At 36.7% G+C, this 26827-nt stretch overlaps 2 protein-coding genes across 2 annotated transcripts in view; one reads left to right on the top strand and one right to left on the bottom strand.

The window, feature by feature from the left end:
• Nucleotides 1-10404: 10404 nt before the first annotated feature.
• Nucleotides 10405-25302, bottom strand: PCNP (PEST proteolytic signal containing nuclear protein). The gene is made up of 5 exons (XM_005890062.3): nucleotides 25171-25302; nucleotides 19940-20154; nucleotides 17188-17262; nucleotides 13537-13592; nucleotides 10405-12250 (listed from the first exon to the last, which is right to left on the bottom strand). Exons 1-5 carry the CDS (start codon nucleotides 25295-25297, stop codon nucleotides 12124-12126), a joined length of 600 nt encoding a protein of 199 aa, XP_005890124.2. The 5' UTR covers nucleotides 25298-25302; the 3' UTR covers nucleotides 10405-12123.
• Nucleotides 24791-26827, top strand: part of SENP7 (SUMO specific peptidase 7) — a 185669-nt gene continuing 183632 nt past the window's right edge. Inside the window, exon 1 of the mRNA XM_070368720.1 lies at nucleotides 24791-24978. The gene's annotated coding sequence lies outside the window, so the exon portion shown is untranslated. The remainder of the gene's footprint in view (nucleotides 24979-26827) is intronic.

Here is a 26827-nt window from a genome sequence, read left to right as displayed (position 1 = left end):
ATAAAAAATAACCACTGAGGGAACATATAATACTATTAAGACTTATTATTACACTTAAACATAATCTTAACAACAAAATCAAAAGTAGTACAATTAACTGCCATGTTTGGATAATTTAAGTGTGTTTAGAGAATTACATAAATTTCATGCAGAAGTAAGTATAAAGATTCCAAAAATTCAGTTTTATATTTCCATGGAGAAACTGTTTATAATAATTCCTTTCTAAAAGCACACATTGATTTGTTGTTGTCAGATCAGGTATCTCCTGATTAAATCTGCTTGTTAGTGCTGTTTTATTAAATTTCAGTGGCTTTTTACGTAATTTCACAGTTACTTTAACTGCTGGATTTAGTCTAGACCTTCAGTGTCTTTTTATCTTTTTTAATAGCTGTGGTGTAACTGTACATGATGCTTCCCACTCATAACTGAATTAGAGGATTCAACCTATAATGGCAGTTTAAACCTTAAGGAACCATGGAGGTTCCTAAACAGGGGTTTTACATGTACTGTTTGGATAAATATATCAGGCTTATTTTATAGTCTGTTATCTGAAGTTTTGAAGTGAATACTGCTGTTTATTGGATTTCTCCAGAATGTTATAAATGTTAAGAGTACAGGTTGTTGCTTAGTCGCTGAGACTCTTTGTGACCCCATGGTCTATAGCCCCCGAGGCTCCTCTGTCCATGGGATTTCCCAGGCAAGAATACTGGAGTGGGTTGTCATTTCCTTCTCCGGGGGATCTTCCTAACCCAGAAACTGAACCCACATCTCCTGCATTGGCAGGCGGATTCTTTACCACTGAGCCATCTTGACTTTGGGCTTAATTTGCTGCCTCTTTCCAGTTTACCACCATTCAGGTAAGGCCTGCTGACTTTTATCTTTTCTAATGTATATACTTAATGCTGTAAGTTTCTTCTAAACTCAGCTTTCACAGCATTCCACACATTGGGATATGGTATTCCTTCACTGTTACTTGATTTGAAATATTTTTTAATTTTCATTATAATTTATTTCACATATATTTTACTTCTAAACATAGAGGGTTTTGGGGTTATCTTTTTTGTTAGTGATCTCTAAAATTATTTTACTGTGATTAAAAATATATTGTGTATTTTTTATTCTTTAACATTTGATGAGGGTTATTTTTTATGGATAAGCAGTGGTCAATTTTTGTAAATGTTTCATGAGAACTTAATTTTATGCAGTGTGGAGGCATTGTTTTAATATGTGTCAATTAAATGATTATTTTTGTTCAAATATCCTGTACCCCTATTCTTTTTTTCCTGCTTGTTGGTTCTATCAGTTAGAAAAATACCTCTACCTGTATGAATGTAGATTTGCCTATTTCTCCTCCTTTTAATAATCCTGGCAGTTTTTGCTTCATATATCTTGAAGCTGTTACTAGTTGTCTAATACAGAATTGTTTTCCTGGTGAGTTAAACCTCGTATCATTATGAAAGGGTAAAATGAAGAGCCTTTGGTAATGCTCCTGGCTTTACGTCTACTTTGAAATTAAAATAGCTACAGGGGCTTCCTGGTGATCCAGGGGTTAAGAGTCCACCTTACAGTTCAGGGGACTTGGGTTCCATCTTTGGGGAACTAAGATCACATATGCTGCAGGGCAAATAAGCCCCGGTGCAGCAGTTACTAAGCTCACATACTGCAGCGGGAGATCCTGCATGCCACAACCAAGACCTGACACAACCAAATGAATATTTTTAAAATAGTAAAATAGCTACATCAGGATTTTTTTGGGGGGGGGTGGTATTCACGTGGTACATTTTACCATGCTTATTGCTGTCAGCCTGCTCATAACCTCATATTTAAGGTATGTCTCTTATACATAGTATATGATTGGCTTTTTTGGCTGTGCAGCCTGTAATATCTTAACTCCCTGACCAGGGATTGAACATATGCTCCCTCCAGTGGAAACATGGAGGCTGAGCCACTGGACCACCAGAAAATTTCCTATGGTGGTTTTGAAAAAAAAAAAGTCCAGGCTGCCAATCTTTGTCTTTTCATAGGAATATTAGTTCAGTTAGAAAGTGCTCAGTCATTCAATCGTGTCTGACTCTTTGTAACCCGTGGACTGTAGCCTGCGTCTGTCCGTGGAATTCTCCAAAAATACTAGAGTGGGTAGCCATTCCTGTCTGCAGGGGAATCTTCCCAACCCAGGGATCAAACCCTGGTCTCCTGCATTGCAGGCAGATTCTTTGCCATCTGCTGCTGCTGCGTCGCTTCAGTAGTGCCCGACTCTGTGCGACCCCATAGACGGCAGCCAACCAGGCTTCCCATCCCTGGGGTTCTCCAGGCAAGAACACTGGAGTGGGTTGCCATTTCCTTCTCCAATGCATGAAAGTGAAAAGTGAAAGTGAAGTCGCTCAGTCGTGTCCGACTAGCGACCCCATGGACTGCAGCCTACCAGGCTCCTCTGTCCATGGGATTTTCTAGGCAAAAGTACTGGAGTGGGGTGCCATTGCCTTCTCCGCTTTGCCATCTGAGCCACCAGGAAAGCCAACTAGAAAACATGACATGGAGTAGGAAATGGTAACCCTCTCCAGTATTCTTGCCTGGAAAATTACATGGATGGACGAGCCTGGTGGGCTAGTCAAGGGGGTTGCAAAAACACCAGACATGACTTAGTGACTGAACCCACACAAAGGCAGTGTATAATATACAAATTTTACTGCTGTGTAAAGCAAATAAAGATTTCTCAAAATTTAAACAAAAAAAAATTACTGACATATTTGCGTATAAATCTACCACTTGAGTTTTTCATTCCTTGCTGTTAAGTTCTTGGCACACGGGCATCCATTTCATGAGTTGTAGGCAGTGTAAATTCAGATACATATCAACACTTTACAACAGATGTGAAAACACGTAAGAGGCATATAGTTCATTAACTCCCACACCAGTGGTAATTACTGTTATACAATTAGGCCTTATGTTGACCCCATTTCCCCTAGAAAACCCTCTGTGGATTTTCCTAAATCTTGACTGAAGGTTTTTCTTAAACTTTAAAAGTTATCCTGTATATATATGTGTGTGTGTGTGTGTGCTAGTTTTCTCTTTAGCATCTACTATTCTCCAGGTACCTAGATCCAGACCCCCTAGTCATGGGATGCTTCCGTCAGTGATTCAGCCAATGAATTCCTTAGCAATGTCTCTGATCTGTTGCTTCTATGTATGCTCAGTCATGTCTGATTCTGCAACCTCAAGGACTATTAGCTCAGCAGGCTACTCTCTCCATAGGGTCTCTCAAGCAAGAATACTGGAGTGGGTTGCCATTTTCTACTCCAGGGGATCTTCCTGACCCAGGGATCAAACCCACATCTCTTTGATCTCCTGCATTGGCAAGTGGATTCTTTACCACTTCACCACCTGGGAAACCCTGTTAACATAGTACTCTTTTAAGACTTAATAAACTCACAAATGCAGTATATTACCAATATCTTGGCTTTCCAGTTTTCATGCTTGCCCTGTTTTTTTCTTACATTACTTCAGATTAATATCTGAAATTGCTCTTAATCTTGAACCTTCCTAGTTTTCTAATGGCTCTATGTCCACAGCAGGGAAGTCATAAGTTAGTAATGAAAGTGTGTAATGTGACAAGAGATGGCTGTTGTCAGGATCTTTCTCCATTTCAGTATGATGGCACTACCAGCACCCCTTAAGAGATGGCACAGAACGGCAGCTCTTTTTGTGTTCTTGGCAGTGTGGCACGTGGTATCTTAAGTTCCCCCAAGAGGGATCAAACTCACACATCCTGCGTTGTAAGTGCAGAATCTTAACCACTGAACCACCAGGGAAGTCCCATGCCTGCTTCTTCAGTTCCTCCTATTGGAGAAAGCAAGGCCTGTAGTAAAATGTATACTTAAGATTCCCAGTTGTCTTCCTTGGAGCATCTCATAGTCGATGCCTACTGTAGCATTCAAATAAGATAGAATGAGAACAAACCTGTTTAAAATCAACTGGGAAAGTGACATTATCTTCTCAGAGTGACCCTTTGAGAATGTAACTATATTTAAATGATGTTTTGGGAAATTTACTGGTATGGTAATGCATATAACTGTTCATACACAGATTAATATTCTCTCACAGCAAATATATTTGGGGGGGTCATATCAAACTTAGTATTATTAGATTCATGGTTAAGAGACATACCTTGTCAATCTATTAAGTCAAACCACTGTCCACATTTTAGGTTTTTTTTTTAACTTTCTTTTAAAGAGCAGTTTTAGGTTCATAGCAAAACTAAGTGGAAAAGTAGACATTCCTTATATAACCGTATTCCCACATACACACCTTTTCATTCTCAGTTGCATCTTCAGTTAGATCTGCTTTAACCGTTTGCAAATACTTTACCTAATTAGTATCAATACTTGCATTCTTTCCATATTATTTTCTTTGCAGTACTTGATACAAAGGTGGTGGTGTTCATTCGCTCAGTTGTGTCCGACTCTGCGACCCCATGTACTGCAGCACACCAGGCTTCCCTGTCCTTCACCATCTTGTGGATGTCCACCAGTTCCCGATGTCAAAACTCATGTCCATTGTCAGTGATGCTACCAACTTATCCTCTGTTGTCCCCTTCTCCTGCCTTCAATCTTTGCCAGATTTTTTCTAGTTTTTTCTGTTTTTTCTAGTGAGTCAGCTCGTTTTTCTAGTTTTTTCTGTTTTTTTCTAGTGAGTCAGCTCGTTGCATCAGGTAGCCAAAGTATTTGAGCTTCAGCATCAGTCCTTCCAGTGAATATTCGGGACTGATTTCCTTTAGAATTGATTGGTTTGATCTCCTTGCAGTCCAAGGGACTCTCAAGAATCGTCTTCTCCAACACCACAGTTCAAAAGCATCAGTTCTTAGATGCTCAGCCTTTATGGCCCAACTGTCACATCCATACATGACTACTGGAAAACTATAGCTTTGACTATATGGGCCTTTGTCAGCGAAGTAATCCTCTGCTTTTTAATATGCTGTCTAGGTTTGTCATAGCTTTTCTCCCAACGAGCATCTTTTAACTTTATGGCTGCAGTCACCATCTGCAATGATTTTGGAACCCAAGAAAATAAAATCTGTTTCCATTGTTTTCCCATCTAATTGCCATGAAGTGATGGGAACAGATGCCATGATCTTAGTTGTGTGAATGTTGATACAATATTTCTTTTTATTAAAATCACGGCATAATAATTATATATTCTTGAAGTATTATTTAGGAACTTTATTTTCAGTCATGGTTACATGGGTAAATTCATAGTTGCTACTGATCTAACCATTTCACATTAACTAAGATTAGTCATGGAATTCTAAAAGCAGTTATATATATAATAGATAATATAAATCTTTATATCTAAATATAATTTAGATATATATTAATATATATATAAAATAAAAGCAGGAATAAAATAACTTCAGCTATATAACTATCATGAGATCAGGAAAATACTGCTGGATTCTGAGTGAAATTCATTTTTGGTGTATTTGGATGACATCAATCAGTTATACTTGTCATCCTTGATATTCTACATAGTATACAACTTTTTTTTCTAAATATTAAGCAATGTGAATTCAGCTGATAAGAAAAATAAGACACTCCCAAAGAGGACTTATACTTACAAGAAAAGAAAGTTTAGAACAGAACATCTACATTAAAAAAACACAAGATGTGAATAAGAGTTCTATGTCCACGTGCAATAATTTAGTAGGTGTTTATTGTGATGTAGCCCAAGGCTTTTGGTCTGAAAAGTTCTCACATCCGTGAGGCCCAAGCATGACAGCTAATTTACCTTATTTAGAGATACCTCTATTCCCCACTCAGTTCTCCAGTTATCAAAGTAACGTGGGATAAACATAGAAAATTTGGAAACTATAGGGAAATGAAGTAAAATGTAAATAACTAAAACCAATTATTACTAACAGTGGATTCTTGTGGGGGTAAAGGGCTACATATCACCAAGGGACTTTTCATGCAGAAGTTCAATCATGAGTTTCCAAAATTTGTCTTCACTGTGGCGATGGGAAGCTTGGTATGTTGCTCTTCCCTGAAACTAGCAGCTGTTATCTCCTCAAAGATCTGATTTCAGCCTCTGGGCCCCTCCTCTGAGATGTCTTTCCCTTATTCACTTATTCTCTCAGCCTTGTGGGTAGTCAGTTTCTACCTGCAGTTGCTACTTCTACACCTGAGAGTTCTGATGTTAACAATTCTTTGTATTAGTTTGCCCTCACTGATAAAATGCTGAAGAATCTTTCAAAAAAATTCAACACCTACTTCTGATAAAAGCTCTTAGGAGAGCTGGGAATTTATGGGGACTTCCTTGGTGGTCAAGTTGCTAAAATTCCATGCTCCCAATGCAGGGAGTCTAGGTTCTATCCCTGGTCAGGGAACTAGATCACAAACGCTGCAACTAAGAGTTCACATGCTGCAACTAAAGACTGAACATCCAGCATGTTGTAACTATGGCCTGGCACAGCCAAATGTTTTATTTTTTTAAAATTAGGAATTTATGTTTTGTTTTTAACATGTTTACCTTGGTCCTAAAGTCAGGGGCTTATTTAAAACCCTGGAGACATTGCTCTGAGAATAAAGCAAGGATATCCATTTATTCTACTACTGTTCAATATTGTATTAGAGGTATTAAGGAATACAATTAGACAAGAAAAATAACCACAAAAATTGATAAAAGTCATCTCTTTGCAAATGATATTATGGTACACCTAGGAAATTCTTGAGAATCAATGATAAAACTCTGAAGAATTTAGTAAGATAGCAGGAGACAGAATTAACATATAGAAACTGCCTTCATATCCTGAAATAACCAGCACATGATAGAGAAAACCTCATTTTAATAGCAACAAAGATGACTGACTATTTAGGAAGAAGTTTAACAAGAAATATGCAAAACCTATGAGAAAAAATTTAACACCCCAAAAATACAAAAGCAGACTACTTCTGATTAGGATGGCTTAATATCATAAAGATTTAACTAAAAGTAGATCTTGACCTCAAAAATGCACAAGAATATACTCCAAGTGGATGAGGAATCTAAATTTTAAAATGAAACAATACATTTTAAAATGAAGCACTACAAAAACAACATGAACGCATCTTTGACTTCAGTATAGAGAAAGTCTTTATAACTAACAAAATTGAAAATCAATAAGCAAAGTTCACTATATATAAAAGGAAGCTTTCTGTATTACAAAGAACTCCATAATTAAAGCCAGAGGCAACTAATAATTGGGATAGAATATTTACAGAATATATAAAGTTAAAAAATGACAGATTCTTAAAATTTGAGAAAGACCAAAAACCCAATAATAAAATGGAATGAAATAGGCTATTCATAAAAAGAATCTCAAACTTCCCCTAAACCTATGAAAAGATATTCAATCTCACTCATAGCTAGAGAGATGCAAATTAAAATGACTCTAACATCCCATTTTAAAAAACCTATCAGAGATGGCAAAAATTAAAAAAGCATGGCAAACACATTGTGCTGGCAAGGCTGTGGGAAGAGGCACTCATACATTTCTGGTGGGGAAACCAACTGGTACAATCCTTAAGGAGAATTTGACAATATCTAATAAGAATAGATATGCATATGTATATGCATATATATTTTTTGGCCCAGCATCCTACTTCTGGGAGTTTACCTGAAGGAAGATACATCCCAATAAAAAAATACACGTGTACAGGTTATTCAATTACAGCACTGTAATGGCAAAACATTGGGAATGACCTAAATGCCCATACAAATAAGAATAATTGCACTGACTATGGTATATTCCCACAGTAGAGTATTATGCAGCCTTTAAAAATTTTTTTTGAGAAAGATCTCCATGAACTGGCATAGTTTCCACGATATACTATAAAGGGTGGGGCGGGGTGGAGAGGATAGGATTAACTATATTACATTTCATGTAAGAAATCAGATATAATAAACACCGATTTATTTATTTATTCAAAAGGAAACAAGGATAAACCAAAGATGGATTACTTATAGGGGATAGGTGCAAACAAGACAGAAAGGACAGGAGGAAGAGAATGAGAAAGAATAGGGAGTGACATGTTTGTACAGTTTCAACTTTTAGACCTATGCTAATATTTCAAATAACATTAACAAGGAGTGAGCAGGAATTATGAAACACAAATGCATTACAAGTGAGTAATACAACCACCCTAAAAGGGGGAGCAAATAACTAACCTTTGTAAACCAGTATTTTATGTACTTTTAATACTATAAAGGAACTATATACAAATACTGTACTCTGGTTAGTAGTTTTTCATTGGGAAATTACGAATAACTCTGGAACTACCTTGTGTATTCTAGAAATTAAGCACATAAGTGAAAAGATTATAAATAGTCAAAGTCAGATTTCTTACTGTTGGACGAGTAATAAATAAGAAAGGAGAAAGACTAGAATGAATCTGGTGTTGGTGTTGTAATGGAAGTATCTATATGAACTCAAGGAGATACATACATAGTATATACATACATATACACATACAATTCACACACACAAATACATAACACCTAACAGATCTAGAAATTGATACAGATGTATATATACATACATATTTTTCTAGCTCTGTTAAGCAGGCTGGAAGCAATGACACTTCAGTACCAAAGTGTACACTTAGTGCAGATTTTGGCTTCTAAATAGGTTTGAAAGGAACCATGGATGCTTACAGAAATCATTGATTCTAAGGTGAGAGAAGAGAAAATACGAGATGAGTCCAGAACATCTTCTGGTGCCAGAAAATATTAAGAATGGTGACATGTCAAAAAGGCACAGGGGCCAATGCAAAGGGGTTTGCATGGGCAAATGTGGGAGTTTGAGTAATAAAATATATGATAGTAATGCACTCTAACCTATAGAATAACATTAAAAATACATGAGCCCATTATCAACATAGTATTTGAATAAAGAATGCAGATGGAAATTTCCGAACAGAATTTGAACTACTAAAAGTAGAAGCAAAGATGAAAATAGAAAACTCATCATTTGGCAAATCCTACATTAATAACTGTTTCAATAAAAAGCCTAAGGAAAAAACCCCCAAAAACAAAAACTATGAATGTCTGCCAATTAGTGGGCAAAAATATGAGAAATATGAGACAATAATTTCCCCATAAGATACTAATTACAAATGGAAAAATTACAAATTTGACATTGGATACATCTGGCAAATACCACCCTAACCAAGTGGTCAAAATTAACATTACTATTAAGAGGACATGGAGGAGGAAATGGCAACCCACTCCAGTGTTCTTGCCTCTAGAATCCCAGGCACAGGGGAGCCTGGTGGGCTGCTGTCTATGGGGTCGCACAGAGTCGGACACGACTGAAGCGACTTAGAAGCAGCAGTAAGAGGACAAACTGACATCATGTGCTTGCAGATGCACTGAGTATCCATCAGGTGTCTTTTGCCAAAAGTGCATTAAACAATTTAAACATTAGGGAAACCCTAAACTGGGAGATCTTTTACAAATTGGCCTGTACTTTTCAAAAAGTCTAAGGTCATAAAAGACCGTAGTTGAAGATTCGCTTCATTATCACACTTTGTTTAACTGTCATCTCTCTTAAACTCCTTTAATCTGGGACTCTTCGGAGTTTGTCTTTTATGACCTTAGACTTTTTGAAAAGTACAGGCCAGTTTGTAAAAGTGGAGCAAATGGTGAAATCTGAGTAAGGTCTGTAGAATAGTAGTAAAAGGTGACAGTGTTTTAATAATGTTAATTCCCTGATTTTGACAATTGTCCTGTGGTTATATGTTGTCACTAGAAGAACATGGGAAATACTTCATATATTTTTGCAATGTTTTCTAAGTTTGAAATCTTCTCAAAATGAAGTTGAAAAAAATTAAAAAGTATCTTCATCTCAGCAAGAAAGTAACTTGAAAAATTGCTCCACAGTGTATCAAATTAACCTTGATAATTAGTTATAAGAAAACAAATTAATAGCCTTAATTTGTAATTAAACTAGAAATGAATCTTAATTCTAAAATGTAGTTCAATCTTTTCATTTACTAAGACTTGACCTATTGGACAAGAGCATTGTAAACATTAAGAAAATATTCAGAGATACTCAATGGCAGTCACTAGTAACAGAATACCTTCTAACACTTAGGAATTTTCGAAGATATGCTTTGGCAAGGACTTCCTACAGCACACACTAGATGACATTTTGGCAGTAGAGGGAGGGGAGAATTTGGATTAAGTCTCTTCAAACCCGAGATACCATAATGCTCTCAAACTATGTGCTCAGTTATGTAGATTCCAAAAAACAATTTTAAATCTCCCATTACTTCAGCCAACAATCTGGGCAACAGTAATAACAACATGTCTCTTTGCTTAAAACAAACAAACCCAGCAACAATTAACTGGAACAGAAAATAAGAACACTAATAGAGTTTGACAAATTTATTGGTATTTTAGTAAAGACAATCATCTTAGTTGTTTCTCTCCCATCTTGACCGTAGGTTGATATTTGAGTCAAGAAAATGAAATGTAGGAGAGGGATGTTATTTCAACATAAACATGAGAATGAACAAAAATGGAAAGTCTGCCTACATTAAAGCAAGTTAAATTCATGTATCTTGATATAATTAAATCATGTAAGAACTAATAGTTCTATATACACTTCCATTGTTTTACTTGGGGCTTATTCTAAACTCAAATGCAAGTGAACAAAGGATTAGGAATATATACAGGCTGCTTCTCTGGAGTTATTACTTATTTAAAGAGCTCAGCAAGTAGTTACCACCAATCAGTCTGAAGCTGCCTCCAAATCTAACATTGTAGTTTTCAAGGAAATCATTATACCGTATGTTTTTTCTATGTGTGTCTATGCTTTAAAAGATGTGTTTAACTGTCACATTAAAAAAGAATTCATATACAATACAAAAATACAAAATAAACACAATCCTACAACACATAGATTAACAAAGTATATGTGGTCGAAGATTCCATAAAATATGTTTAAAGATGCATTTTCTTTCATTTTCAGTATCTAAAATGTGCTTTTGAGAGGCCACTGGTTAGCAAGTATACAGTTAAAGTAAACCATATTTTTGTGCTAAATAAGAATTCCTGTTAATAAGTTCAAATCAAATTGGATTTCACAAGTTAGTAACATAAATGCTTTGATAAAATTACAGAAAGTGCATCTTTCTTATCTTCCATCGTCATACAATGTTGCTCCCTCCCACCTTTTTTTTTTTTTTGGTGTTTATACCCTTTAAAAAATAAGAACAGCCAAACATTTAACTATTATGTACATTTAAATTTTTGGTGGTGGTTTGTTATTTTAAAAGAAACAGCTTCCTTATGATTTGCCTCAAGATCTGGTGGAAATGCTTACAGGAACTGGCTAATAACAAAAATCAAGAGAAGCACATTCAAAATACTGATTTACTTTGGTAGCAAATGTCTGTTCTTTGAAGACTAATGAAGGTAGACAAGACCCTTAAAATGAAGTGGGCTATTTTAAATACTCAACAGTTTACATAAAATTTTAAAATGTTCTTTCTAAAGAGCTTAAGCATCTGTATGCACTGATAGCAATGCAATAACTAGTTAATGATGATGTGAAACTAAACAAATGCCCATTAGGGAAAAAAAAAAAAAAAAAAAGCTGTATTTTATCTAATTTACTTTCTCAGTCAATAGTCCAGTAACATTTTCCTCCCAATACAATACTCCCTTCTCTATAAGGCTGTTCCTGGGAGCCAGACAAGTTTAGGTTAATAAGGGAGTTAAGTTAGAGAGTAACTGCCTACAGTTTAAATAGACAACTTTTTGCTTCCCTCCTAATGTGCTAATAGTTGTATCTAAAAAAATATGCAATTCTTAGAAAGGTACCATTTCTGAATTTTTTAGTATCTGTAACCTTTGGAAACTAATCACATGAAACTACAAAATTAGTAAATGTCTCGAAATCTGTATATAAAACATAAATTACCTCTAATTTCAAATTCTCATTTATTAGTGTATCACTCAATATTTAAAAAAAAGAAAACGAAAAAAAAGGCGGCTCCAAAGATAGTCTTATACCATTCCTTAAAAAAGGAAACTGTTCCTTTTAACTTTACACCCACCCCACACCCCAATTTCAAAACACATCATTTAATTGTCTTGGTCATGGACATTTCCAAGATGAGATTTTATATTTCGCTCCCATAGCTTCTGGTTATCAGAAAACCCATGCTTTCCTTTATTGAAGGAATTTGGTCCTGCTGATGTTGGTGTATCCCTGTGTTAAAAGAAAGAAATTTATTTAAAATGTTATATAATGACTTTTGGGCCATGTTTTTAACTCTTTCAAAATGTCTGTTTGGCACCCATTATAAATGGAGGCCAAACATCAGAAGCTGCAACAGATGTTTTTAAAAATACCCTTTCCACAGACCCAGTCCTAAAATTTCAGATTCAGTGGGCCTGAGGAGGAGCCAGGTAAATTTGTAGATTTAACAAACATTTAAGGTGATTCTGATAAACAGCTAAAGGTGGCAACCACTATAGTTTTAAAAACAGTTGCTTGTAACCCACTGTGGTTTATTTGCTAAGTTATGTCTGACTCTTGCAACCCCATGGAGCCCGCCAGGCTCCTCTGTCCATGGGATTCTCCAGGTAGGAATACTGGAGTGGGCTGCCATTTCCTTCTCCATGTGACCCGTTAACAGGGTCATTAAATGAATTTGGTGACTTGCCAACAGTATTTACAAAAAATGAAATAGAAAAAAAAATGAAGATGTATCACATGTAAAATGGTTGTCATATTATGAACATGTTTTGATTTTAAATGTTTAGATATATGCAGGTATAGATATGGTTTATATTTCGGTTATAATGTCAGATGTATTTTTTACTTTAGAGTCTTGTATGAAAGGGAGGCCAGCAGACAGCCACTGGGACTGTTCCCATTGGAACCAAAGGCAGAGTCTTAAGACTGATGCTGAAAGACTTAACATTTAGTTCTTGGAAGAATATACATTTGCTAGAAATGGGGGCATGGTAGAGGCCGTTTTGAAGCGCAGCTTCCTTACTAACCTCTGAGTTATCCATTTATGCACAAAGACAAGAAACTGAATATCATGTTGATCTGAAATTAATGTTATTTCCATAATAACAAACAGAGGAAAATTTAAAGATGGTTTTTATCTTATTTTGATATTTAGCATCTATATTACCAAGGAAAAAGGAGCACATACAATCAAGATTAAGTGGTGGGAATGATACTATAAGTGAGATGAGTGAAAGCCATTTCCTTATACCTGAAAAAAATTTTAAATCGGAAACATTTCTGTTTACTTGAAGAAATATAGATTACACGTATCTGAAAAGAAATAGCATTATATTGTTGCTATTTTTTCTTAAAATACTAATTTTCTCTTATCAGGAGCGATATACTGGTATATTAGAAAACAAAACTGTTTTGCCCAAATATGTAAGAAAAGCTTGAACACTAATGGACTATGTGCAATTTATTCTTGCTTTAAATTCACTATAATTTTCTACGATATTATATAAAAATTATACCTTCCAATATTCTTCATCCTCATCTTTGCTTCTGGAGGCATTTCCTCTGGTTCACTCTGGGAAAAAAAGAGACGCACAGAAATGACTGCATATAGATACAGCAGACTCCTGAACAATGCAGGGGGTGGTTAGGGGTACCACCCCTGACCCAAACCTCCTCAAGTCAAAAACCTGTGTATAACTTTACAGTGAGCCCTCCATATCCATGGTTCCACATCCAAGGAGTCAATCAACTTGGGATAGTGTAGTACTGTAGCACATGTTTTGTGAAAAAAAATCTGCGTATAAATAGGCCCATGCAGTTCAAACCTGTGTTGGCCAAGGGTCAACTATATTAAAATCACTTGATACTAATAATGCTACATTTTATATCAACTGTAAATTTTGGTTAAAAAAGTAACATTTTAACTACATTAAAGAAACCTATGCTTCAAGTGCTGAATCTGCAAAAAGAACAAATTCTGGTAAAAACCTGATACTTTAGAACTAAAACTAGTTGTTTACTAGAATCTACATGTTGTGTTAAATGCTTTAATATGCACTACTCTGAAAACTCTAACAATCCTACCAAATGGGATGAGTATCATCATTCAAATTTTGTAGCTGAAGTACGCATGGTTAACATGTCCAAAGTCACAAAACAGCTGGACACCAAAAAAACACTCTAAACCACTTCACTGTATTGCTCCTTCTCAAAAATGTCTTCTTTACTGTAAAGACATCTTGAAAGCTCATTCCTTACTGCTTTTCCACAGTTACAGCTGGTGAAAAAGAATGTGACAAGTGTCTTTTAGATGTTTTTATGTGTAAATGTTACTGCTGAGATAAATATTATTTTTTTAAGCAGTCATCTCAAGATACACCTTAAAAAGGTTTCTACTGGTCAAATCTGGGACAATCTGAGCATTATAGCCTATTGAATAGGCTACACTTGTATAAATAAGGAAAAGCTCTTCCTTAAGTGAGACAATTAATAAACATAGACAGGAGGAAAGATTGAAAAAAAAAAAATCACCATTTGGCAAACGTAATAGAACTGATTCTGGTAAGAATCATCAATGAATGTTAACATTCATGAATGAATGCTTAAGTAGTTAGGTTTTTTCATGTATTCTTAAAACATAACCCCACAAGATAAATTTTAATTATAAAAGGCAAAACAGTACTTTGACAGTAGAGAGATCTGGCAGACACCACTTAACCCAATGATCAAAGGTAGCATTGCCAGTAACAGGACATATTGACACATGTGCTCCTGATATAATATGCACTGACAACTTGGCATCATTACTGTGGTACACCTGCCAAGAGGAACATGAATCTAATAATAAAGGAACATCAGACAAATCCAAACTGGGGAACATTCTACAAATTAAACTAAAGAGAACTGAAAAAGTATTTTTAAATTTCAAAATTAAACAAATGAACATGTTCTCTGTCCACTATACTTCAGACTAAGATATATATCCAAGGCTAACTATGTTCCACAGAAAAATAAAAACCAAATAAAGACTTTATTTCCTTTTTTTGGCCGCACTGTAAGGCATGCAGGATCTTAATTCCCTGACCAGAGATCAAACTCACGCCCCCTGCTGTGGAAATGCGAAGACTTAACCACTGGACTGCCAGGGAAGTCCTCAGATGAAGATTTCAGATGCATTTGTTCTTTTAACTAAGAGACAAGTTTATCCTTAACTATCATTACCATTTTGTAGCAGAAAGAGTGCTGTCTGAACCTGTCTAAAATTTCTTTAAAAAAAGGGAAGAGAATACAGGACGAGAAACCAGAAAGCCAAGTTCTAGTTCTAAGTTATAGATGACACTTGTGTGCATCAGCACATACTCATGCACTCATAACTTAATTTCTCCATTTGGAAAATAAGAATAACCATATCACACAACTCACAGGGATATATGGAAGGTAAAATAAAGACATGTGCAAATACTCAATTTGTTAGATATTCAAAATAAGCATTATGTAAGTGCTTACAATTTTCAGCCTTTCTACTTCTGCACATGGTATTCCCTTCTTCCTATACTGTCCTTCCCTGACATAATCTGTAGAGGTCAAAATGCTACATAATCTCTTAAGAATTCTGGTTAGACATGAAAGAAAACATTAAATTTAAGTCGATGCTTTTCAAAAATGTTTTTGAGGGAGAGGGACATAAAAAGGTTTTTCCTCAACAGAATACTACTTGGATTTCCAAATACCAAATAGATAAGAGAACAGACACAAATGAAATAGCAGCAGGAGACTAGAGTCATGCTTGTTAGCGGATTTGATTCCTGGGTCGGGAAGATCCCCTGAAGAAGGGTTTGGCTACCCATTCCAGTATTCCTTGGATTCCCTGGGTAGCTCAGTGGGTAAAGAATCTGCCTGCAGTGTGGGAGATCTAAGTTTGATTCCTGGGCTGGGAAGATCCCCTGGAGGAGGGATGCAACCCACTCTGGTATTCTTGCCTGGAGCGGGGCAGAGCAGCCTGAGTGGGCTGCAGTCCATGGGGTCACAAAGAGATGGACACAACTGAGCGACCAAGTATGCAATACCACAGTAGCTCCTGAGACATTTCCACAGAACCCCAGAACTCTAAGAAATGGTTTAAAAACCTGTGATCTATATTTAGGTCACTTCACTTTACAAGTTGGAAAACTAAGGGTCCAAAAGGTAAACTGATTTAGTTGAAGGCTCTCTGTTGGTTAATAACTGAACAGGACGGGAAAAGAACCTAGGTCTTCCAACTGCCAGTCCAGTGGTCTTTCCATAACACCGCATGCATCGAGTTACCTGGCCTCTCTTCCTCACCTAACTCTCTTATATCATTTTATCTTTTCAGGTACTTTTGATTTTATCTTGGACCATTTTATGTGTAAGTCCCTGTACTGCTAGGCTGAATTCCTAGAGGAACATGTCTGATTTATCTTTCTAATCTCACTCTACCTAGCATACAGAAACCAATCAAATGTGTAGAATGAGTAAATGTCCAAGGGAGAATACAGTGATAACCACTGAATTTACCTATCCAATCATTCCATATTCATCCTTGCCTAAAATTTCTACAAAACCTCCAGGTGTCAAACACAGCTGCTTAGCATTACCACTTGTGATATGAAAGCTGATATCTTAATTTACAAAAGTATTCCTTGGTTTGTCAAAACCCTGCCTAATGTTTGGGACAGAGGAGCCTGGTGGGCTGCTGTCTATGGGGTCACACAGAGTCAGACACGACTGAAGCAACTTAGCAGCAGCAGCAGCACATTTCTTCTCTTAAATATTCTTGCCAATCACTCCAGCCCCACGTTTTGTGCTCCTCTGAAGGTATAATTCTTATCCATATTGTTCTTGGGAGCTATTACTCAGGTATTCAGAGCACACATACGTATTATTACTCATAATGAGCATTTGTTGATTTAAGTTCCTTGCCCCCCAAAGTCTATTTTAAATAATCCCACAACCAAATTGATAGAAATATCCAGATTGTGCAGATGTCATTAAAAAAGAAAAAGAAAAAACACACACAAACCCAAACTGTTAAGAGTTGCCAAAAAAAAAGTTCACTGGTACCATTAATACAACTTGACAATTTGCCACTAATGTTGTCCTTAAAGAACAGGTTAAAGTAAAACACAGAAAACTAGCTATCAACTTACATCTTCATCTTCATTAAAAGCTGCTGCTACTGAAAGGGTTTTTGGAGCAAGAGTTGGAACCGGTTCTTTAGGCTTCTGAAGAAGAAACATTAAAAAGAGTATCATCACACAATGTTTACACAGGCTTATTTAACGACAGGAATAACATCAAAGATGCAACGTTACATTTTCATAGAAACATATAGTAAGGAACTAAGAACAAACTTTGGAGAAATCCATTTTCTTTTTTGAAAATGTGGGTTATCAACAGTAGATTTTACTTTATTAATCATATGGCCATTTGTTTTCCTCCTGTCAAAGATTTTCTAGTTAGGATCTATAATTTAATATCATTTACATAAAGGTACTTAGTACAGGTTAAGAGAAAATGAGTATCAACACTCGCCCATAGTAACATTAAAATTAAGCACAGATTACCTTGAGAAAGACACCAAGATTCATCTTTCTCTATCAGCTGGCTGCCACTGGACAGTGCCACTTAGAGATCCGAGGGGTACTGAAGTGCTCATGAAGTACCCAAGCCAGAAAACCTTTACTTCAACTTGCACATTCTATTGTGAGGTCCTGTTAACTAGATCTCTATTAAACAGACTTTAATCTCCCCCTGCCTTCTCAGCTTACTGGTTACCACGTTACCAACACCTAAGGCCCCTTAGCATTTCTTGCCTGAACTATGTTAGATTTACCATTTTCCTGCCTTCTGTTGTTTTTATCCCTCTAATTCTCTATACTAGTACCAGGGTACTGCTTCTAAAATGCAAATCTGTTTATAGGGTCTACAATAGTTCCATGACTCCTCCAGAACCTAAACTAAAACCAAATTTTATTAGGGACCTTTATGATTTGGTCCTATGGTCTTATTTGGGGGGCTTTCTATCCCTCCATTTGACTACTACTTCCTAACAATGAGCAATTTCCTGAATGCATCATGTGGCTTCACATTTAAATTGCCTTTGCATAAGGTACCTTGCGCATTCTGTGCGCTCTTCTGCAACTAAGGAACACAAGCCCACAGCAGCGAAAGGACTGAATCTTAATTACTGGACTGCTAGGGAATTCCCTGCATTAAACTCTCTTTTTTATCTGAGTCCTTTTGCCTCTTTCTTGTATTTAAAGTCAGCTCTAGCATCACCTCCCCAATAAAATCATCTCTGAGCTGCTGAAACAAAATTAACCATCTCATATTATATAACACAAACACCTTTATAAAGTGTGTACTTTTGAAGAAATGAAAATGTTCATTTGGAAATTATACATAGTGACTCTAGAAAACACCCTTTACTCTTAAAACATGTCATGTATTTGATGTTTTACACACAACTGGAGTATTCCCTGGTTGTTTGACTATCTTTTCATATCATATAATCAAAAGCAACAGTTTCAACTATTTTCACATCCTACATCTCACTTCACCAAGATTATGTTTACACTTTGGTTTATTTTATGAAAAAAAAGTTTGTTTTCTAAAAGTTTAAGTTTTAGTGAATAGGCCTTTTTAAGCATAACCCTCCTAACTAAAATGATCAGCAATTACTAAGTCATTTCAATTACTTAGAAAAAGTACATAAGTATCTGACTTATGTGGTATGTTCAACCACAGTAAAATCTATTACCAAGGGGAACACCTATACGAGAAGTGTACATGAGAACCACATCTTTAATGACAATCAAAAAGAGTAAATATTTATGCAGGTGGGTATATGCAATGTTATAAAAAACAGATTAAACCAAAAGAATCAGCTCAAGTAGGAAAAAGAATCATGAAATAATGAAGTTATATGCTGAATGCCTTTTGTTCAGACTAAATTTTTTACAAAAAGAGAAGGCAAAACAGCATATGGCAGGAGCGGGGGTTCTAAGGAATACTAGCTTTATAAAAACTAGACATGTCGCTCAAACACACGCACTCTAGTAGGAATCTGATCCATATTTTTTCTCCTGATCCATTTAAAAATCTTTGAATACCTAATGAAGATATCAAGCTGTATATACCTAGCAACTGAGCATTAATTTTCACAGGACATGAATAAACCAAAGCAATTTTAATTTTAGGATTATACTCCTTATACAAGAATGTATAACCATATTCTAAAGTCAACAGCAATATGCTATTAAAGTAACTTCCTTTTTCTTAAAGAGGAGACCTATTTAGTTGAATTACAGGAAATTATCTCTTCTGTAGATCAGAAATAGTCAAATGTCTAATGCTTCAATCTAATATTTCAGTTATTTTCCAGACACTCAACAGTTAATAAGTACTAATTCAAGGTTTACATCTAAAAACAAGAAATCAAAAGTTGATTTACAAAGGACTATTATCATAGGTTTTCATACTCAACATCCACTTGTAGCTCCAAAGTAAGTTAATCAGGAAGCTCTTTTTAAGCAGTACCTCACTAACATTAATCTTTTACGACACAAATGATTTCTAGAGATACTATTTTTTAACATCAGTATATTATATTTTTATTTTTCAGAGGTTTTGCACAAGTTAGGAAATTGTAAGCTATTACTTTATAAGTCATATATTGCCTACAATATTTGTTCCTTCTCATATTCCAAACCTTTTTAAAAAACAGCTTGAGTTATAATTTATCCAGACTTTTCTTGAATATACTAATAATTTCTTAAATACTTACATGTTATAAGTTCATGCACCAATGTATCATTTTATACTTAATTTATCATAATCCAATAAAAGGTTTCCAAAACACATCCTTAAAACCCATTACAAATATATAAAATAACTCACACTTGAGCCAAGTTTGATGGATATGGCTGAGGCTTTCTTTGTCGTCTGACTACCTATGGCAAATCCAAACTTGGAGATCTTTGTAGGCTTTGTTGGGAGGTCTGCAGTTTCATCTTCAGCTGATCGCTTCTCAGCGCTGCGACTGGAATTTTCCCCTCCATTACTGGAAGAAACAGTCTTAGTTTTCACAGGTTTTTCTGCTTCTTCTTCAGGTCCTGGTGAAGTCGAAACAACTTACCAAGATGAGCTATTTTTACTGAGCAGATTGATGGGAGCAGCAACCTCAAAAAGCATCGTTATAAGGAAGATACCTCTGCAGTTGTCACCTACTGACCCAACAGTCTCTTCCACTGTTTGTTAGAGTATACAGCAGGAACTGAGATTGTGTGGCAGTAGAAGAGGCTCCCATGAATTAACTAGCATAAAATACAGAGCAATTTAAAATTATAAAAATAGAGTTCACAAAAGACCCTTCAACTAAACACTCTACGTTGCATAATAATCTAATTACCTGTGGAATTTTGCTTTTCATAAATTAAGAACTATAAACTCTTCTACATGAACTGGTTTGTTGGCAATTAGTCACATCATAGAATAATACATTTGACTAATAAAACACCTAATATTCTTCAATAGTATACTACTAGTTATACAAAGTACCTTTTTATGACCAGCCCATTATGTCCCAAACTACATAGTACAGCCTGCAGTAACTTTGAGTGACGTGTTCTTCATGAACATTTCACACAATCTTTAGAAAGGAACTTCAAGGAAGACATCAAGGTCATCCCCTCTTTAGTAACTTAATTCTACTCTCAAAGCTTGATTATCATCTGTTTAGCCTATTCTTAAAGAGTGATCAACAATTATACTTAGGTTCACACATTATTTTTTCATCATAAAAACAGATGAGCTAAAAATGATAATTTCTAACAGAAGGCACACACATGTAGACATGGAATGCAAGATGTCTTTCAGTAATTTTACTTGTTTATATTAACAAATGAAATGAGTTAACATCTTGAACGTTACACATGAAAGCTATTTAAGAACATACTGGGAAGCAAGACAGAAGAAAATTGGCTGATTATTAAATATTTTCTTTCCCAAGTTTACCAATTTACCCTGTACAATGTACACCAGATGAATATTTATGGAGAAAGAGAAGATTCTCTAAGGAATGACCCTGACAACAGTTTGGAAAACATGACAAAAAGCAAGAACGGGTGGAAAAGGGGAAATCAAACAGACTGACGAGTAATAAAGGACAAGAGGTTATCAATCTATATAATTTTGGAATGATGGGATAGCTAAATTAATAAGCACTTTGAACAGAACATTTGATTTTGTTTACAGGAAAATAAAAGAAACTCTTTATTACCTTTAGACAAGGGGTGAAAGTTGTAATAACAATGTAGGGGAGAAATTAAGCAGTATTAGGTTTTGGGATTTCCTTAGGAAAGAAAGAGCATTGCAATGGCTGTCTGAATTGACTTATTTAGATATAAAATTACAAAAGCACCCAAAGAATGTAAGATTGCTACTCAATATTTGAAATATAGAATTCAATTTAGAATTTCTTAAAAAGACAGTATTATGCAAACATTATTTTTCAGTCTATCACTAAAATCATTTATGCCAAATTTTATTCTGTATCCTTATAGTTTTAATCAAGTATGAATTTTACAGTAAAACCCAAACAGTGATAACTACTACTTCTCTGCGACTGGCACAGCTAAAACTGAAAACTTATTGGCTCTATGTATTGAAACACATTAAAAAAAAACAGTGAATTTACATATAGAAGCAATCTATACACCACTAAAGGCACAAGTTTGTGCAATCACAAACTCTGAAAAACATCAAAACAAATAGCACAAAAAGAACATTTAGTCTTGATTCTAGTGTAACTCTGCTCTTTGAACTGTGACTCAAGGGCTATCATTAGTCAAAATTTCTGGTTCTTTTAAAACCTATCTATTCTGAATTCTAGGAATCCTTTTACCCAAAAAATAGTTCGGGAACAAAGAATCTAGAAAAATCAAAGCATAAATATGAGGAAAAGTGAAAAGGATAGTTATTACTATAATATTAATAACAACATTAAGTGTGAAAACTAACTGAACTAATCTGTGCTAATACATAGAACGTAATACTATCTGTCCACTCCTATGATGTCTGGGGAAGATTTCTATAATTACTGCTCTAGAAAAAGGTAACATGAACAGAGGAGTTGGGAAAACTACTATTAACTAATCAACTGCTAGCAACTCAAATTTTATTCACATCTGTGTTCCTGTCATCTGAAGAGGCAAACTATCAAGACCATTATAAAGTGTTTTAAAGTCCATTAAGTGTTTTCCCTTAAATAAACATGTACTACTCTAGCAGTTGGTGGGGTGGGTGGGGCTTGTATTCATGAACTGCTGTTTTCAATTTATTTACTGAGATGTATTCTGTTCTGGCACTGTGGAAAACAAAATTTTGAATGGTCACAGATTAGTAATGTGAAAAATCTTAACAATGTGACTTACATTTTAAAGAGTGAAAAAATATGCAGTTTTAAAAAAATAAATCACTTTATACCAAACATGGACAGTTATTAAATTATTAGATTTTTTATCAAGGAGTATCTAAATAAGAGATTTTATCTAGTTTGTATTCTGAGCAAATAAAATGTGTAGATTAGTTAATGTGAAATCAAACTACACACAGTACTAGCATTTCTTTTTTTCTCGTCTTTCATTGACTAGTTGAGGAGGAGAGGTGGGCCTTGGGAGTAAAAAAGGTACCTTACTTTGAAAAAATTACCTAGTAAGTTTTAAGTCCATAAGGATACCCTTCCTGACCCATTTGCATTCTGGTAGCTTCTTTGTCTGAAAAAAAGAGTATATCCACGTCTCTAATAGGACTGGTGTGCAGTTTAAATGAGAATATATTCAAGACCCTCTTGACAGAAGAAACATCAATTTCATTAACATAGTTATTAGAAACATAAAATAGCTTGAGGTGAGTATGATTACAACATGAATAGCTCTAAAATTTCTACTTATTTCAAGGAGCTACAAAAATTTAGCCAAAGGGAAGAAAAAAGAGAAAAGCTATCCAAAGCCTAACCCTTAACATTATCCCTCCCCTAAAGGTGAGAGCAGTTAGTTCAAGTAAGTAGCTTCTCTTATTAATATAAATTCATGTTAACTTCTTAAAAAAAATACTTATATTTCCAATTTAATGGACTGTTCAGTAGGAGTTAAAAATCAGAAAAATCCCTAGATACGCCCCCCCAATACAAACTGGCTAAGTGTTAAATAGTGCCTACTTGCCATAAAATTTTATCAATTTAGCAATATCCATGGATGGCGTGAATGTTTTAACTATGTTTTTTGGCACAACTTCATTAAAAACATGTCATTCAAAAATGGTTAACATGTAACTACTATTTTATAAAGGAAAGCACACTCAAGGCAATTATGTAGACGTTATTAAAGAGTATCAGCCTAAGTCACTAACAAGGAGACAACTTCTGATAGCAATTTAGTAAAAAAGGTAATTTTGTATCACGCTCATGACAAAAATATGCTAACACAGAAACACCAATATTCATACTACTGAATAAATTATCCCTAACTGAAAGGGTGGTGGATAAATTACACAGTGGAATTATTCTGACACTTATGGTACATTTTTCTGTTTTGTTTCGGCAACTTCAGCCACGTGAGGTGTGAAATCTCAGTTACCCCGGCAGAGACTGAACCCAGGCCAGGCAGTGAAACCCTGGGAAGCCTAACCGCTAAGCCCTCAGGGAATTCCCTCAAACTACATTTTGGCTCACATTAAACACAGATACTCTCATTCAAGACAAAAAACCATTCTTAAACGGTAGTCTAAAAGTCAGATAAGGCTTTTTAGGCTACAGATCTTGGTTTTTCCTCAAACTAATTTTAATTGTAATTTTACTTGCTAAATTCCAATTTTGGCCACAAAAAGCCGCTAAAGAGGTAGTACTAAACGGTTTAAACTGTTGTTTCATAAGCTGTTTTACTAGTAAAACAACAACAAAAAAGAAGGGAGGGGAGTGGAAACGGTGAAAGGAGTTTAGGCTCAACTAATAGCACCTTATGTATTTTTAAAAAAGGAAATTCTGGGTCCAAAGTAACCAAATACTACACTTTTTTCAATTTCGTTCCCAAGTTAATTCACATCAAACTTGTTAGGAGGTCCTAACAGTTATCTTCATATACTACTAATTTTATGTATTATCTCATATTAAATACTTTCAGGGATAAGACTTGAAGAATTAGGACAGTGTGGTACTTAAAACGTTCTAAAGACAGTATCAGTTCGCACGTCTTAAATTAGCCTTGTTAGGACAAAGGGACGGGAAAGCTTGAGAGATTACATGATGTTTCTTTTCCTTAATGCACAAGACCCAAATTTAGAGGGTTGGAGGTGACAGAATAAAGATAGCTGCAACCTGAGTTGACATCGTAACAAACAGGGAAGAGTCACACTAGCCTATTTAGCCACCTAAATATCTGGCAGGCAGCTGGCTGGCAACAGCCTAGGACATAAAAGGCAGACAGTTCAAAGAAAGGCAATCAAACCCTAATCCTAGACCCCAAAGATTAAACCAGGAGACAGGCAAAGGTATTCCTCTTTCCCTCCATTGCCTCGACCCAGCCCTTAGAGGATTAGTATTAGGCTTAAAAATGAAGGAATGAAAAAGGCCAGGACAGTCCACTTCCTCAGTGAAAAGGGAGCAGCAAACTAACTCCTAGGTGTAACTGAGAGGCCGGCACCGTCGGAAACTCGGCCTGCGGCCAGTTCCTGCGGTCACTGCTCGGTGACTCGCACTGAGTTAGCGCGCGTGTGCGTTTTGTGTGATGTGCGTCTCCGGTGTGGCGGTAGCGGCTCGGGCACCGCCACTCCGAGTCCCACCCCGAGTTCGGTCCCCCTTTCTGATGCCCATCTCCCTTCTCTTCGGAAGCAGGGTCTCTGCTGGGGCCAGGAGGTGACGAACAGTGACCGGCTCTTCCCTGGTAAGGAGGCGATGTGGGCCCGGATCCCAGTGGGCCGCACCGGGCGTGCCCGGGGCTCGTCTGGGCCCAGCACCTGGCCGGGTGAGAGCCAGATCCGCCCATTCTCTCCCCAGGCTACTCCCCCCACCCCGGGAGGCTCAAAGAAAGGCTCAGAGCATCCCACATAGCCCGCGACGCTGGGGTTGTGTTCACCTCCGGCGGCTCCAGCTCGCTGCGGCTTCTCAGGCTTCTCCTCTCCCGCCTTCCCGTCCGCCATTTTCCCCGCCGCGGCCTCCCCTGCAGCCACGCCAAGGACGTCACGGCCCCGCCCAGCAACCATTGAGCTTCAGAGCCAGCCGTGGACGCGTCAGCCTAGAGCGACCATAGCGAATGAGGAGAGGACCTTTCAGAAACGGAAGTGGATATGATATCATCAGCGAGCCGCCTATGAGGGAGGGGCGGGGTAGGTTGGGTGGTACTGTAGAGAGTTTACGGGGGCTTTGCTAGGGGTTGGTTAGATTTTCTTGGTCCAGTGGCGGATTGAGAAAAGTGAGAGGTGAGAGCGTAACCCTGGAAACGGTGAGCTTATGTGATGTTTTTGCCAACTGAGGTGTGGTTGCAGCTGAAGCTAGCAGGATCTCTCATTCTGGTTTTGCTGGATCATGTGTACCTATTAAAAAAAAAAAAAAAACACAAACCAAATTCTTTTTCCTACTTAAAAGGGAAATCCACGTTTATCGAGCGCCCCCTTGTGTCATACCCTATATCGTTTAATCATCATCACCTGCTGCTGCTGCTAAGTCGCTTCAGTCGTGTCCGACTCTGTGCGACCCCAAAGACGGCAGCCCACGGGGCTCCCCCGTCCCTGGGATTCTCCAGGCAAGAGCACTGGAGTGGGTTGCCATTTCCTTCTCCAATGCATGAAAGTGAAAAGTGAAAGTGAAGTCGCTTAGTCATGTCCGACTCTTAGCGACCCCAGGGACTGCAGCCTACCAGGCTCCTCTGTCCATGGGATTTTCCAGGCAAGAGTACTGGAGTGGGCGTTTAATCATCACTACTGTTTAATTGGAACGGTAATCCAATGCGAATTGTTCTCTTAATTAATGTGGTAATCTTAATGTGGTGAAGAGTCTGCCTTAAACGCAGGAGACGCGTGTTCGATCCCTGGGTCGGGAAGATCCCCTGAAGTAGTAAGCAGCAGCCCAGTTCAGTGTTTTTGCCTGGAAAAGTTCATGGACAGAGGAGCTCTAGGGCCTACAGTCCATAGGGTCGCCGAGTTCGACACAAATGAGCGACTGAGCACACACGCAGCACACAATTAGCTGTGAGAGTTGAGGCTAAAGAAAAATTTGTCTAAGGTTATAGAGGCAAGTGGTAAAACTGATTTTTTTCTGCAAGGGATTTCTGTGTCAAGACACTTGATTACCTAAAGATCGCAGTAGTTTCTGCCTTTCTTAGAAAACTTTAGTTGATTCTCCGGGTTTGCAGAATGAAATCCAAGCATCATATTGGGCCCCATCCTAACTTTTCAGCTTCATCTTCCCTTTTTGTCTATATTTATACTGCTCTCTTGCTATTCCTTGCCTGTGGAACTGTAGTTACTGGGTTTGCTGTCAGTGTTACAGAAATTGGTCTTAAGGAGTCAGAACATCGGTTTGAATCCCTTTACTGACTGAGTAAACCTTCAGCATTTCTACAGACCTGTGTTTCCTTCTCTATAAAACAGAGATAATAATTTGTACATCCTCAGAGAGTAGTCTTGGGGATCAAGTGTGATAATACAATGCCTTGCTTTGGTCACTTTGTACTTCCCTCAATATATATATGTATTTAAAGGTCTTCCTAGATGGTTCAAAATTTCTTTGCCCAC

This window comes from Bos mutus, chromosome 1 (genome assembly GCF_027580195.1).
Source record: "Bos mutus isolate GX-2022 chromosome 1, NWIPB_WYAK_1.1, whole genome shotgun sequence".
NCBI lineage: Eukaryota > Metazoa > Chordata > Mammalia > Artiodactyla > Bovidae > Bos > Bos mutus.
The sequence above is the reverse complement of the archived record's forward strand: the minus strand, read 5'-3'. Positions and strand labels throughout refer to the sequence as shown.